Here is a 13,879-nt window from a genome sequence, read left to right on the forward strand (position 1 = left end):
ATTTGGAAGGTTTTGCTGTGAAGGAAACATGTGGTTAAACGAGCTCTCCATGCAGGTGAATCGAGCCATCTTTAAGCTGCAAAAACAGAAAAAACCCATCCGAGAAATTGCTACAACATTAGGAGTGGCAAAATCTACAGTTTGGTACATCCTGAGAAAGAAAGAAAACAAGCACTGGTGAACTCATCAATGCAAAAAGACCTGGGCGGCCATGGAAGACAACAGTTGTGGATGATCACAGAATAATCTCCATGGTGAAAAGAAACCCCTTCACAACAGCCAACCAAGTGAACACCACTCTCCAGGAGGTAGGCGTATCAATATCCAAATCTACCATAAAGAGAAGACTGCATGAATGTAAATACAGAGGGTTCACTGCACGGTGCAAGCCACTCATAAGCATCAGGAATAAAAAGGCTAGACTGGTCTTTGCTAAAAAAACATCTAAAAAAGCCAGCACAGTTCTGGAAGAACATTCTTTGGACAGATGAAACCAAGATCAACCTGTACCAGAATGATGGAAAGAGAAAAGTATGGCGAAGGCGTGGTACAGCTCATGATCCAAAGCATACCACATCATCTGTAAAACACGGCGGAGGCAGTGTGATGGCTTGGGCATCCATGGCTGCCAGTGGCACTGGGTCACTAGTGTTTATTGATGATGTGACACAGGACAGAAGCAGCCGAATGAATTCTGAGGTATTCAGAGCCATACTGTGTGCTCAGATCCAGCCAAATGCAGCCAAACTGATTGGCCGTCGTTTCATACTACAGATGGACAATGACCCAAAACATAAAGCCAAAGCAACCCAGGAGTTTATTAAAGCAAAGAAGTGGAATATTCTTGAATGGCCAAGTCAGTCACCTGATCTCAACCCAATTGAGCATGCATTTCACTTGTTAAAGACTAAACCTCAGACAGAAAGGCCCACAAACAAACAGCAACTGAAAACCACCGCAGTGAAGGCCTGGCAGAGCATCAAAAGGGAGGAAACCGTGTCTGGTGATGTCCATGAGTTCAAGACTTCAGGCAGTCTTTGCCAACAAAGGGTTTTCAACCAAGTACTAGAAATGAACATTTTATTTACAATTATTTAATCTGTCCAATTACTTTTGGTCCCTTTAAAAACAGGGTGGCACATGTTAAGGAGCGGAAACTCCTAAACTCTTCATCCAATTTTAATGTGGATACCCTCAAATGAAAGCTGAAAGTCTGAACTTCAACTGCATCTGAATTGTTTTCTTTAAAATTCATTGTGGTAATGTCTAGAACCAAAATTAGAAAAATGTTGTCTCTGTCCAAATATATATGGACCTAACTGTAACTTACTGCAGATTACAACAGCTGAACAGCAGTGTGAGCAGCCTCTTCTTACCTTAGCACCGCTGGTATCTCCAGTATTAGATCAAATAGAGAGGGTAGACTGCAGTGTGAGCAGCCTCTTCTCACCTCAGCACACCCTGGCATCTCCAGTATTATATCAGATATACAGGGTGGACAGCAGTGTGCGCTGCCTCCTTTTACCATATCACTCCTGGTATCTCCAGTGTTATGACAGGGTGGACAGCGGTGTTAGCGGCCTATTTTTTTATCAGCACTTCTAGTATCTCCAGTATTAGATAAGATAAACAGGGTGGACAGCGGCGTACGCAGCCTCAACTTACCTCAGCATCCTTGGTGTGTCCAGTATTAGATCAGAAAGACAAAGTGGACAGCAGTGTGAGCAGCCTCCTTTTTTTTTTTTTTTTTTCTTTTTTCCCCCGGTAATCCTGGCATCTCCAGTATCAGATGATAGACATGATTGACAACAGTGTAAGCAGCTATTTCTTATCTCAGCATGCCAAGTACCACCAGTATTATGAGATAGACATGAGGGACAGCAATATGAGCAGTCTTTTCTTATCTCAGCAATCCAGGTATCTCCATTATTAGATCAGATAGACATGGTGGACAGCAGTATGAGCAGCCTTTTCTTATCTCAGCATGCCAAGTATCTCCAGTATTAGATGAGATAGACATGGTGGACAGCAGTGTGAGCAGCCTCTTCTTACCTAAGTACCTCTGGTATCTCCAGTATTAGATCAGATAGACCAGGTATACAGCAGTGTGAGAATCCTCTTCTTACCTCAATACTCCTGGTATTCCCAGTATTTGATGGGATAGATATGATGGACAGCAGTGTGAGCAGCCTCTTCTTATCTCAGCACTCCAGTTATCTCCAGTATTAGATCAGATCGACATGGTGTACAGTAGTGTGAGCAGCCTCTTCTTATCTCAGCACTCCAGTTATCTCCAGTATTAGATCAGATCGACATGGTGGACTGCAGTGTGAGCAGCCTCTTCTTATCTCAGCGCTACAGGTATCTCCAGAATTAGATCAGATAGACATGATGGACAGCAGTGTGAAAAGCCTCTTCTTATTTTACCACTCCAGGTATCTCCAGTATTAGATCAGGTAGACATGGTGGACAGCAGTGTGAGCAACCTCTTCTTACCTCAGCACCCCTGGTATCCTCAGTATTAGATGGGATAGACATGGTGGGCAGCAGTTTGAGCAGCTTCTTATCTCAGCATTCCAGCTATCTCCAGTATTAGATCAGATAGACAGGGTGGACAGCAGTGTGAGCAGTCTCTTCTTACCTCAGCACTCCTATTATCTCTAGTATTAGATCAGATAGACATGGTGGACAGCAGTGTGAGCAGCTTCTTATCTCAGCACTCCAGCTATCTCCAGTATTACTATGCTTGACACGTGTGACCAACCTGTCAGTCACATTCCAAGCGATGCTACAAATTGCTTGGAATGCGCTTGAATTCCGCACGCGGAAATCGCATGAAAAACGCATGTTTTCCGCTGGAAAAAGCATGCAAATTTGCATGCGTTTTTCCTGCTGCGTGAGTTGCGGAAATGCTGCGGAAATTTCCGCAGCATTTCTGCAACATGGATACTTAGCCTCAGTGTGACACACAGCAGCAACCAGGCCCCCGCTGTGAGATCACCGATTGTGGTAGATCGCCCTGGACCAACCTTTGAACGTCGGTCTCCCGCTGGCCATATTCTAGAATACCTGATGCGATAGAATCGGGCCACCATCTAGTTATAATATAAGGCCGCACATCCACATATAAATCAAATGGCCAAATGGATAGATACATATGAGTTTACAACCTGAAACACGCGTTGGGTTGGCACTCCTGTAAGCACTCTTTGACCATTGTGATCATTTTATTGTGGATTATACTTTCATTTATTCAGGACGTCTCCCTTCTCCACTTAATATTATTGCTTTTCAAATGAATCTGCACTTCACCTTTGCTCTTTTTTGACATGCCTTATCACTTTTGTCAATTGGCATCACTTTCATGCTGAGTTTTCTTTTTTTAATATAACAACAAGCACTAAGCACTTTATGGTGCACAGATTGTTGTGTAACTGGTGCAATATATACACTTTTTACTAATATTTTTACAGTTCTTTCTTCTGTGATTTATATGTGGATGTGCGGCCTTATTTTATAATTGTCCTTGCATACATTGTTTTTTTCTGCTCCCATTACTGTCTCTTTGATTTTATAAAGATTATTCAATAAAATATTACTTTTGATAATATTTTTTTGAACTTTTTGGTCGGTTTGTCTCCCCTTTTTTCCTTTTGCTTTCATACTGGAATGTATTATCAAAAACCCATAAGTAATCATTTGCTTTTTATTTTGTAGGTAAAACTTGGTTACAAACATGCATGTTATGAACAAAGACTTTTGCACTGTTTTTTTACTGATTTATTTTGTCACAAAATTTTATTTTGATTGAAGCTTAACCCATGTCTCTCTTCACCACAGAGATGAAGCTCAGCAAAGTGCAGTATGACGAGATTGCCCTTTTCATTACTACTTTGAGGCCCACAAGGCAATGCATGAAGCAGCTCAAGGAGAGATTCCCCTGGTAAGTGCATCCCATGATATCTGTTCATTAAAAGCCAGGAAAATACAGGGCAGTGAGCCTTACTTCTATACCAGGAAAGATGTATGTATGTAACTTGCTAAGAATACAGTAATTAACCAGAGCCAGCATGGGTTTGTAGCAAACAAGTCATGCCAGACTAATCTAATTTCCTTCTATGATAGAATCACTGACTGGGTGGATCAGGGAAATGTTGTAGATATAGTATATCTTGACTTCAGCAAAGCATTTGATAAAGTATCTCATACTAACCTTATTGAAAAATTGACCAACTATGGGACTGACAAAGCTACGGTTAGGTTGATTCATAACTGGCTCAGTGATCTGATTGTACTCAATGTGTGGTAATGCATGGTTGCACAACCAACTGGAAGAGTGTCTAAAGTGTGGTACCACAAGGTTCTGTTCTGGCCCCAATGGTGTTCAACATTTTTATAAATGATTTAGATAAGGAAACTGAAGGTAAACTAACCAAATTTGCAGACTATGGAAAGCTAGGAGGGATAGCGAACACTAGAGAAGACAGAGAAATGATTCAGAAAGATCAAGAAAACTTGAGCAATGGGCAGCGACTAATAGATGGTATTTAATGGAGAAATCCAAGAATCTACATCTGGGCAAGAAAAACGAAAATTACATATATAGAATGGGAGGAATAGAACTAAGCTACAACATGTGAGGAAAACACTTGGGTATACTAATAGATAACCGATTGCACGTGAGTCAACAGTTTGATGCAGCAGCAAAAACGGCAAACACAGGAATATTATGTATTAAGAGGAGCATAGAGTCTTGGTTACCCTCTACTCCTCCCTCTACTTCTCCTTGGTCAGGCCTCATCTGGAACACTGTGTCCAGTTCTGGGCACCACATTTTAAAAAAGACATTGAAAAACTGGAGCAAATTCAGAGAAGAGCTACCAGGATGGTGAGCGGACTGCATAGTTTGTCCTACGGGGAACGGTTAAAGGATCTGGGAATGTTTAGCTTACAAAAAATGAAGGCTAAGAGGAGACTTAATAGCTTTCTACAAATAACTGAAGTGATGTCACAGTGTAGAGGGATCATCCTTATTCTCATTTGCCCAAGGAATCACAAGAAGCAATGGAAAGAAACTGAAAGGGAGAAGATACAGATTAAATATTAGAAAAAACTTTTTGACAGTGAGAGTGATCAATGAGTGGAACAGCCTGCCATGAGATGTGGTGAGTTCTCTTTCAATGAAAGTCTTCAAACAGAGGCTGGACAGACATCTGTCTGAGATGATTTTGTAAATCCTGCATTGAACAGTGGGTTGGATACGATTACCCTAGAGGTCATTTCCAACTCTAGCCTAACATTCTATAAAATGAATAAGACTATTCTGTAAATTTTTCCAAGAAAGTGTTAGAATCATAGAATCATAGAATCGTAGAGTTGGAAGGGACCTCCTGGGCCATCTGGTCCAACCCCCTGCTCGAAGCAGGAATCGCTAAATCATCCCAGTCAGATGTCTGTCCAGCCTCTGTTTGAAGACTTCCATTGAAGGAGAACTCACCACTTCTCGTGGCAGCCTGTTCCACTCATTGATCACTCTAACTGTTGAAGGGAACACGTGGGTCTGGGGTCTCCTGCATGTTGCCTCCAATTGTTGGTAGCCTACAAACTCAGGACATGATATTACTGGATCCTAGCCTGGTATGAAAGGTCTGGCTAATACTTGGCTCTTGGGTCATATGTCTAGCCTATGACTCAGTGGGTAGAACCACTGACAATGTGGGTATGGTTCATGACCATATAACTGTCAGCTGTGTCCAAACCATATGCCTGCCATTGACCCCTGGGTTGTATCCATTTCACACTTAGCCCTTTTGGGTCCATGTCATATAACTAAGAATTTGTCTTTTATGTCAGAACCATAGGACTAGCAGTGGGCTCCTGGGTCAAAACCATATGACTCGCACTGGGCTCCTGGTTCAGAACCATATGACTGGCACTGGGCTCCTGGTTCAGAACCATATGACTGGCACTGGGCTCCTGGTTCAGAACCATATGACTGGCACTGGGCTCCTGGTTCAGAACCATATGACTGGCACTGGGCTCCTGGGCAAAAACCTTATGACACGCACTGAGTTCCTGGGTCAGAACCATGTGAGTGGCATTGGGATCCTGGGTTAAAACCATGTGACTGACACTGAGCTCCTGGGTCATATGACTGGCACTGGGCTCCTGGGTTAAAACCATATGACTGGTGCTGGGCTCCTGGGTCAAAACCTCATGACTGGCACTGGGCTCCTTGGTCAGAATCATGTGAGTGGCACTGGGCTCTTGTGTCAGGGTCATGTAAAAGTTTGTGTTGTTCTGCTGGACTTTGCATCAGTACTATGTAGCTGTGTAGCTGCCTGGGTTGCTGACTACTCGGCTATTTCATTAATTTTTATATTAGTGATTGGTTGTAAATATTGGTAACATCTATTTTATTTGGGCTCTTTTTTCATTAAGGGCAAAATCTTATCCACATACTGTGGAGAAAATGGGCAGCATAAATTGTCCAGCGCTGCAGATTTATAATCTTTACTTTTGACTTCACCCCAGAGTAGACCATTAACAATGAAAAAAGTGAAATGTGCACCAAATCCAAGCATTACCGCAACTAAATTCAAAGGCCCCCCTATTTATCAAGATCGGCGATGTTCACTCCGGTCTTGATGATGGGAGGTTGAAGTCAGATGCTCGTTGCGCCTCACCAGAAATCCTACTCCAGTCAGAGACTGGAGTAAAATTTCTGGTGTAACAACTCATCTAGTCTTCAATTAGATGAACTGTGTCCCCATCCCAACCAAGACTGGTGTGGAGACGCTAAAAGTCGGGAAACTTTTGCACAGCTCTGAAACACAAAATTTCAACTTTTTAGAGCAATTTATTTCTGGCATAATCACTTTAATGAATCCGGTCTATATTGTTTCTTGCCACTTAGATTTTTTTCTGTGTGCACCTATCGGCAGCAAAAATTCAGTTATGGATCCACAGCATTACCTGGCCGGCAAACTAATTTAACATGCCACTGAGTTACCGTATTTTTCGGACTATAAGACGCACTTTTATGTCCCAAAATTTGAGGGGAAAATGGGGGTGCGTCTTATAGTCGGAATATACTTACAAGTAGTGAGGCGGCAACAAGCAGTCACTCGATTCTGCGGCGGTCCTGGGCCGACGCTGCAGGGCGATGATCACACTCCCTTCCCAGGCTGGTTTGGCAGGTTCGGCGGTGCTCTTTGGTGTGGGGGTGCTCCACCAGCATTTTGTGAAAGCCTGGAGACCCCCCGCACATCCATTACTCCGATGCGTTGGCCTCCTGCAAAATAGCCCCCTTGGGCGGCGCATGCTCGGATTGAGACATCGGCAACAAGATCTTGTTGCCAAGATCTCAATCTGCTGCGATGCGGTGGTCTCCAGGAAAATGGCTGCCGGGGGCGGCGTATGCTCAGATTGAGACCTCAGCAACGAGATCTTGTTGCCAAGATCTCAATCTGCTGTGATGCGGTGGTCTCCGGGAAAATGGCTACCGGGGGCGGCGCATGCTCAGATTTTAGATCTTGGCCACGAGATCGTGTCCTGAGATCTTGGGAGACGAGAGTTTGGGACGAGCTCTCGTTGCCGAGATCTCAGTCTGAGCATGCGCCGCCCCCGGCAGCCATTTTCCCAGAGGCCACCGCATCGCAGTAATGGATGTGCGGGGGGGGGCCTCCGGGCTTTCACAAAAAGCTGGCGGAGCCCCCAGCACCATAGAGCACCGCTGAACCTGCTGCACCTGCCTGGGATGGGATTTCCTGGAGGCCACTGCATAACAGCAATGGATGTGCGGCAGCTCCGGGTTTTCAGTAAATGTCAGTGGAGCCTCCGCACCCCTAGCACCGCCGAATCTGCCGCACCAGTCTGGGATGGGAGTCGTATTGCCGGATCTCCCCCCCCCCCCCCGGTAAGCTGAATTCGGACTGTAAGACGGACCCACATTTGACACATTAATTTTTTTCCCTATTTTCCTTCTGAAAATTTGGGGTGCGTCATATGGTCCGGTGCGTCTAATAGTCCGAAAAATACGGTAATATCTGCACTGCTTGTGTTTTGTCTGCAACACTAGGAAATTTCACCCACTTAGCCCACAAATCTGGAAAGTAAATCCCCAGCATATTTTCTGTTTTATCATGGCCATCATTGTCACTGTTTTTTTTTTTTTTATTTGAATGCTACTTTGCAAATTAAAATCTGATTTAGTTATTTGGCATTTCTGCAGTTGAAGCAGAAGGATTAACAGCGAGGCTCGACATTTTAAGCGTTCTTATGCAGATTGCACCCAGTGGCTAGTGCTTTTGTTGAGGTGGCCACTCTCTGGCAGGGCCCAGAAACTATGAAAGCGATGGGTTATGTGCTCAGTGATAATCTCCGCGTTGCAGAGTGAAACTCTTCTCTGTTCTGCTGCCAAAAAAATGTTGGCATCGGCTGAGCTTGTGTTTGCTCATCCAGAGTATTTGAAGAGGAAGCTAATATCATGTAGCATTAGCTTGCACTTCAGGGTCCATTTAGCTAAGCTGGCAAATGGGCCAAGCCTATACCAGTAACTACAAGGTACATGAGGGAGTCAGTGTGGTTTTCCTGGCATAACGAGCTGCTTGGTTGTAATTATCAAATTGGGAGCTATTCACGGCTAACGGCCTCCGAGCCTCACATCAGAATGTGATACGACGGGAGGAGAGGACGACAGCCGCTCGCTGTTTGTGTCTTCATTCTTTTACTAACTAAAAATAATTGCAATAGTAAAAGTAACTGTTGTCTAATGGAAACCATTAACCATCATCTCATTGGCTATAAATTCTAAATTAGTTTTTGCATTTTGCCATTCTTAGGTTTTTTCTTTGCAATCAAAAGAAGGACATTCGGAAGTCATTTTTGCTTGTGGCTGCAGTGCCTTAATTTGTGCCAAATGTATCAGTATTGTATCTTTAGGTACAACACCTATGTCTGTTGAGGCTTATATATTAAGGCTATGTGCACACACTGCAGATTCACCTGCAGGTTTTTTCCCGCGGAACCGCAGGTAAAGTGACCTGCGGTTTTGCTGTGGTTTGGCCTGTGGTTTTGCCCTGCGGTTTCACACCTTTACTATGTTAAAGGTGTGAAACCGCAGCGGAATCCGCAGAAACAATTGACATGCTGCGGAAAAAGAACCGCAGCAAAACCGCGCGGAAAAAACCGCAGCGTGAGCACGTGGTTTTGAAAACCCATAGGGTTACATGGTATTTTACCATGCCTGCGGAACTGCTGCGGCTCCGCAGGGCCAAAACCGCAGCGGAACCGCAGCAAAACCCAAAGCGTGTGCACATAGCCTTATTGTTTGTCTGAATTTACTTGTAAACTGTCAAGTTTTTTTTATTTTCTCTGCTAAATGTGCTCCTTTTTTGACAATGCCATCCAGTGCACATTTTGTCGCATGTATGCGATCCTTGAACAGCCGTATCAGGATGCATACTGCTGTGGGAGATATCTGCATGGTGTACATTTGGAAGGTACTTGATGTAAATGAACAGCTGGAAACACTGAGATCCATAGGTATTATGGAAAGGAATTTGGTGCTCACTGAGCAGGTGCATGGATGGTAGCATGGAGCTACTGGACAGTGAGGCAGCTAGCTGGGTGACAGAAGGCAAGGTTAAGGAGGCTTGTCCTGATCTGGCACACCCCAAAAGTATGCTAAGTTGGCGAATGAGAGGGGTGTCAGTAGCACTGCTGCAGCAAGATATGACTTCTACATCCTGGATCAGGTTGATCGATTACTGGGAGGGGCTTGTAAGGACCCCAGCAGTCATAATAAAATTTGTCACCAGTGACATAGGTATAGGTACATGGAAGGTCATTAAGAATGATTTCATGGATTTAGGCCAAAAGCTTAAAGGGGCTGTCCAGGCTCTTCACAAAAGTCTGCAGACCCTCTCTGTGACTACAAATTTGTAAATCCTCATATCGCTCGCAGTACATACATCAGGCCACATACCGACTAGACTTGCGCGGCCTCACTCAATAGAAATGAATTGCATGGAGTAACTAAAAATGTTTATGAAATGCCTGGAGGAACCATTTAGAGGTAATCTGTTGGTAGGATCAAACCTCCGAAATTGTCTATATGGGCATGGCATTCGGGTCCAAGGAAGCTGAATAAAATGAAACATTGATATGTGATTCAGTGCCTTATTTCTGATAAATGCCCATTTTTCTTAATATGTAACAGAGTTGTTTAGATTTTTGGCCCGGACATAGATCTCCCTGACAATCTGCCTCCAGAGCTTATTATAAATTAAAGGGATCGTTACCAATGTGAGTCATATATTGACTGAAGTCTGCTCTCATAATCACACACAGCTCTGCAGTGAGATAATAATAATAATAATACTTTATTTTTATATAGCGCTAACATATTCCGCAGCGCTTTACAGTTTGCACATATTTTCATCACTGTCCCTGATGGGGCTCACAATCTAAATTCCCTATCAGTATGTTTTTTGGAGTGTGGGAGGAAACCGTAGTGCCCGGAGGAAACCCACGCAAACACGGGGAGAACATACAAACTCCTTGCAGATGTTGTCCTTGGTGGGACTCGAACCCAGGACTCCAGCGCTGCAAGGCTGCAGCACTAACCACTGAGCCACCGTGCTGCCCGAGATCAGAACTAACACAGTACAGCAGAACTGAAATTTGTCTCATTACAAATACATTATCAGCAACAGTCCTGTCAGTGCTTCAGCTTCTATCTCTCAGGCAGCCAGTGTGGGGGAAGAGCAGTACAGCAGAGCTGACAGCACCGTGAGAGCACAGATACTGCAAATGTTTGTAATGAGACAAGGTTCACGTCTTCATTGTTAGCTCTCCTGTACTACAGTAACTCTGTTGTACCGTGTTAGCGCTGTTGTACCGTGTTAGCGCTGTTGTACCGTGTTAGCGCTGTTGTACCGTGTTAGCGCTGTTGTACCGTGTTAGCGCTGTTGTACCTTGTTAGCGCTGTTGTACCTTGTTAGCGCTGTTGTACCGTGTTAGCGCTGTTGTACCGTGTTAGCGCTGTTGTACCTTGTTAGCGCTGTTGTACCGTGTTAGCGCTGTTGTACCGTGTTAGCGCTGTTGTACCGTGTTAGCGCTGTTGTACCGTGTTAGCGCTGTTGTACCGTGTTAGCGCTGTTGTACCGTGTTAGCGCTGTTGTACCGTGTTAGCGCTGCTGTACCGTGTTAGCGCTGCTGTACTGTTAGCCCTGTTGTACTGTTAGCCCTGTTGTACTGTTAGCCCTGTTGTACTGTTAGCCCTGTTGTACTGTTAGCCCTGTTGTACTGTTAGCCCTGTTGTACTGTTAGCCCTGTTGTACTGTGTTAGCCCTGTTGTACTGTGTTAGCCCTGTTGTACTGTGTTAGCCCTGTTGTACTGTGTTAGCCCTGTTGTACTGTGTTAGCCCTGTTGTACTGTGTTAGCCCTGTTGTACTGTGTTAGCCCTGTTGTACTGTGTTAGCCCTGTTGTACTGTGTTAGCCCTGTTGTACTGTGTTAGCCCTGTTGTACTGTGTTAGCCCTGTTGTACGGTGTTAGCCCTGTTGTACGGTGTTAGCCCTGTTGTACGGTGTTAGCCCTGTTGTACGGTGCTAGCCCTGTTGTACGGTGCTAGCCCTGCCGTACGGTGCTAGCCCTGCCGTACGGTGCTAGCCCTGCCGTACGGTGCTAGCCCTGCCGTACGGTGCTAGCCCTGCCGTACGGTGCCAGCCCTGCCGTACGGTGCCAGCCCTGCCGTACGGTGCCAGCCCTGCCGTACGGTGCCAGCCCTGCCGTACGGTGCCAGCCCTGCCGTACGGTGTCTGCGCTGCCGTACGGTGTCTGCGCTGCCGTACGGTTTCTGCGCTGCCGTACTGTGTCTGCGCTGCCGTACTGTGTCTGCGCTGCCGTACTGTGTCTGCGCTGCCGTACTGTGTCTGCGCTGCCGTACTGTGTCTGCGCTGCCGTACTGTGTCTGCGCTGCCGTACTGTGTCTGCGCTGCCGTACTGTGTCTGCGCTGCTGTGTACTGTGTTAGGGCTGTTGTACTGTGTTAGGGCTGCTGTACTGTTACTGCTGATGTACTGTGTTAGCGCTGCTGTACTGTGTACTGACATTAACCCCAAGCGTGCGGGTCCAACCTGCACTGGGATCATGACAGTACCCCCCTCTCAACGGGGGGCCTCTGGACCCCCAGGCTTGCCCAGGTACCTAGCATGGAAAGCCCGAACCAGGCGATCCGCATGCATCAACCGGTCCGGCACCCAGGACCTGTCCTCCGGCCCATACCCATTCCAATGAACTAGGTACTGTACTGACCGCCGTACCAACCTGGAATCTACGATATGATCAATCTCATATTCCACATGTCCCTCAACCAAAACGAGAGGAGCAGCGGACTCCTCTCCCCTGACTGCTTCAAAAGGTTTCAGTAGAGATCTATGGAAGATGTTAGGGATCTTGAAAGAGGGTGTAAGGCACAGCCTGTACGCCACTGGATTGATTTTTTCCACAATCTTGTAAGGGCCAATGAATTTGGGGCCCATCTTGGTTGAAGGAATCTTCAACTTAATGTTTCGCGTGGAGAGCCAAACGTTCTCTCCAACCTGAAACGTGGGACCAGGTGTTCGTTTCCTGTCCGCGAAAAACTTATACCTGCCTTGAGACCTAGATATATTCCGCTGCACTTCCGCCCACGTATTTTTTAATCGTTGAATAGAGCCCTCTGCCCCGGGACACCCCGAATCCAGACGAGAAAACTCACCAAAATGAGGACTGAACCCATAGTTGATCAAGAAAGGAGACATACCCGTGGATTGACTCGCCCGACTATTGAAGGCAAATTCAGCCAACGGCAGTACATCACACCAGTCATTCTGTCTAGCAGAAGTCAGACATCTGAGGATCTGTTCCAGAGACTGATTAATGCGTTCCGTCTGACCATTGCTCTCAGGATGGTATGCAGATGAAAAGGACAGAGACATCCCTAATTTTTTGCAGAAAGCACGTCAAACTTAGCCACAAACTGCACACCACGATCAGACAAATCATTCAGGGGTACCCCATGCAACCGGACCACATGCTGCACAAACAATCTGGATAAAGTTTCAGCTGAAGGTAGTGCGGACAGGGGTACAAAATGAGCCTGCTTTGAAAATCTGTCCACCACTACCCATACCACCGTATTACACCTGGATGAAGGAAGATTGGTAACAAAATCCATGGACAGGTGGGTCCATGGTCTTTTGGGAACTGCCAAGGGCATAAGATCCCCCGCCGGCCGGCTATGAGAGCTTTTAGAACGAGCGCAGACCCCACAACCAGAAATGAATCTTTTTATGTCAGAACCAAGGGTATGCCACCAAATGATCCTAGCCACTGCCAGATGCGTGGCTGATATACCAGGGTGAGCCCTCAGCTTGGATTCATGGAACTCCTGCAAGAGTTTAAGGCGAAGTGGCTCTGGGACAAACCACTTGCCCCCTGGCTTGGCCGCAGGAGCCAGCGACTGGGCCCCCTCAATCTCCCATTCCAATTCAGACGAGTTTCCTGCTAACACAACCCCAGGGTGAAGAATGGAGGACGGTGGCTCAGGGGAAGACCCAGGATGAAAACTGCGAGATAAGGCGAAATGTAATAGTAAACTGAAAACGGGAAAAAAAAGCGACCAACGGGCCTGTCTGGGCGTTAGTCTTTTAGCAGACTCAAGCGATCACAGTAACCGGGTGACTGGCCCCCTCCAAAAAGTGCCTCCACTCCTCAAATGCCAACTTGACCGCAAGAAGCTCTCTATTGCCTACATCGTAATTTCTTTCAGCAGCAGAGAACTTCCTGGAGAAGAAAGCACATGGCCTGAGGTTGGTTAGAGTAGCAGGCCC

The 13,879-nt window shown here is 45.9% G+C and overlaps 1 protein-coding gene across 12 annotated transcripts in view; it reads left to right on the plus strand.

Moving 5' to 3' along the window:
- CDIN1 (CDAN1 interacting nuclease 1) overlaps positions 1–13,879 on the plus strand; it is a 481,777-nt gene that overhangs the window by 12,623 nt on the left and 455,275 nt on the right. For all 12 annotated transcript variants that reach the window (XR_012232652.1, XM_073577871.1, XM_073577877.1 and 9 more), the window contains one exon: positions 3,841–3,943. Coding sequence is in view for 11 of the 12 variants with exons in the window: in XM_073577875.1 (XP_073433976.1) it covers positions 3,841–3,943 (103 nt within the window). In the remaining variant the exon portion in view is untranslated. The remainder of the gene's footprint in view (positions 1–3,840; positions 3,944–13,879) is intronic.

This window comes from Dendrobates tinctorius, unplaced genomic scaffold (assembly GCF_039654945.1).
Source record: "Dendrobates tinctorius isolate UK_male_01 unplaced genomic scaffold, ASM3965494v1 ptg000057l, whole genome shotgun sequence".
Classification (NCBI taxonomy): Eukaryota; Metazoa; Chordata; class Amphibia; order Anura; family Dendrobatidae; genus Dendrobates; species Dendrobates tinctorius.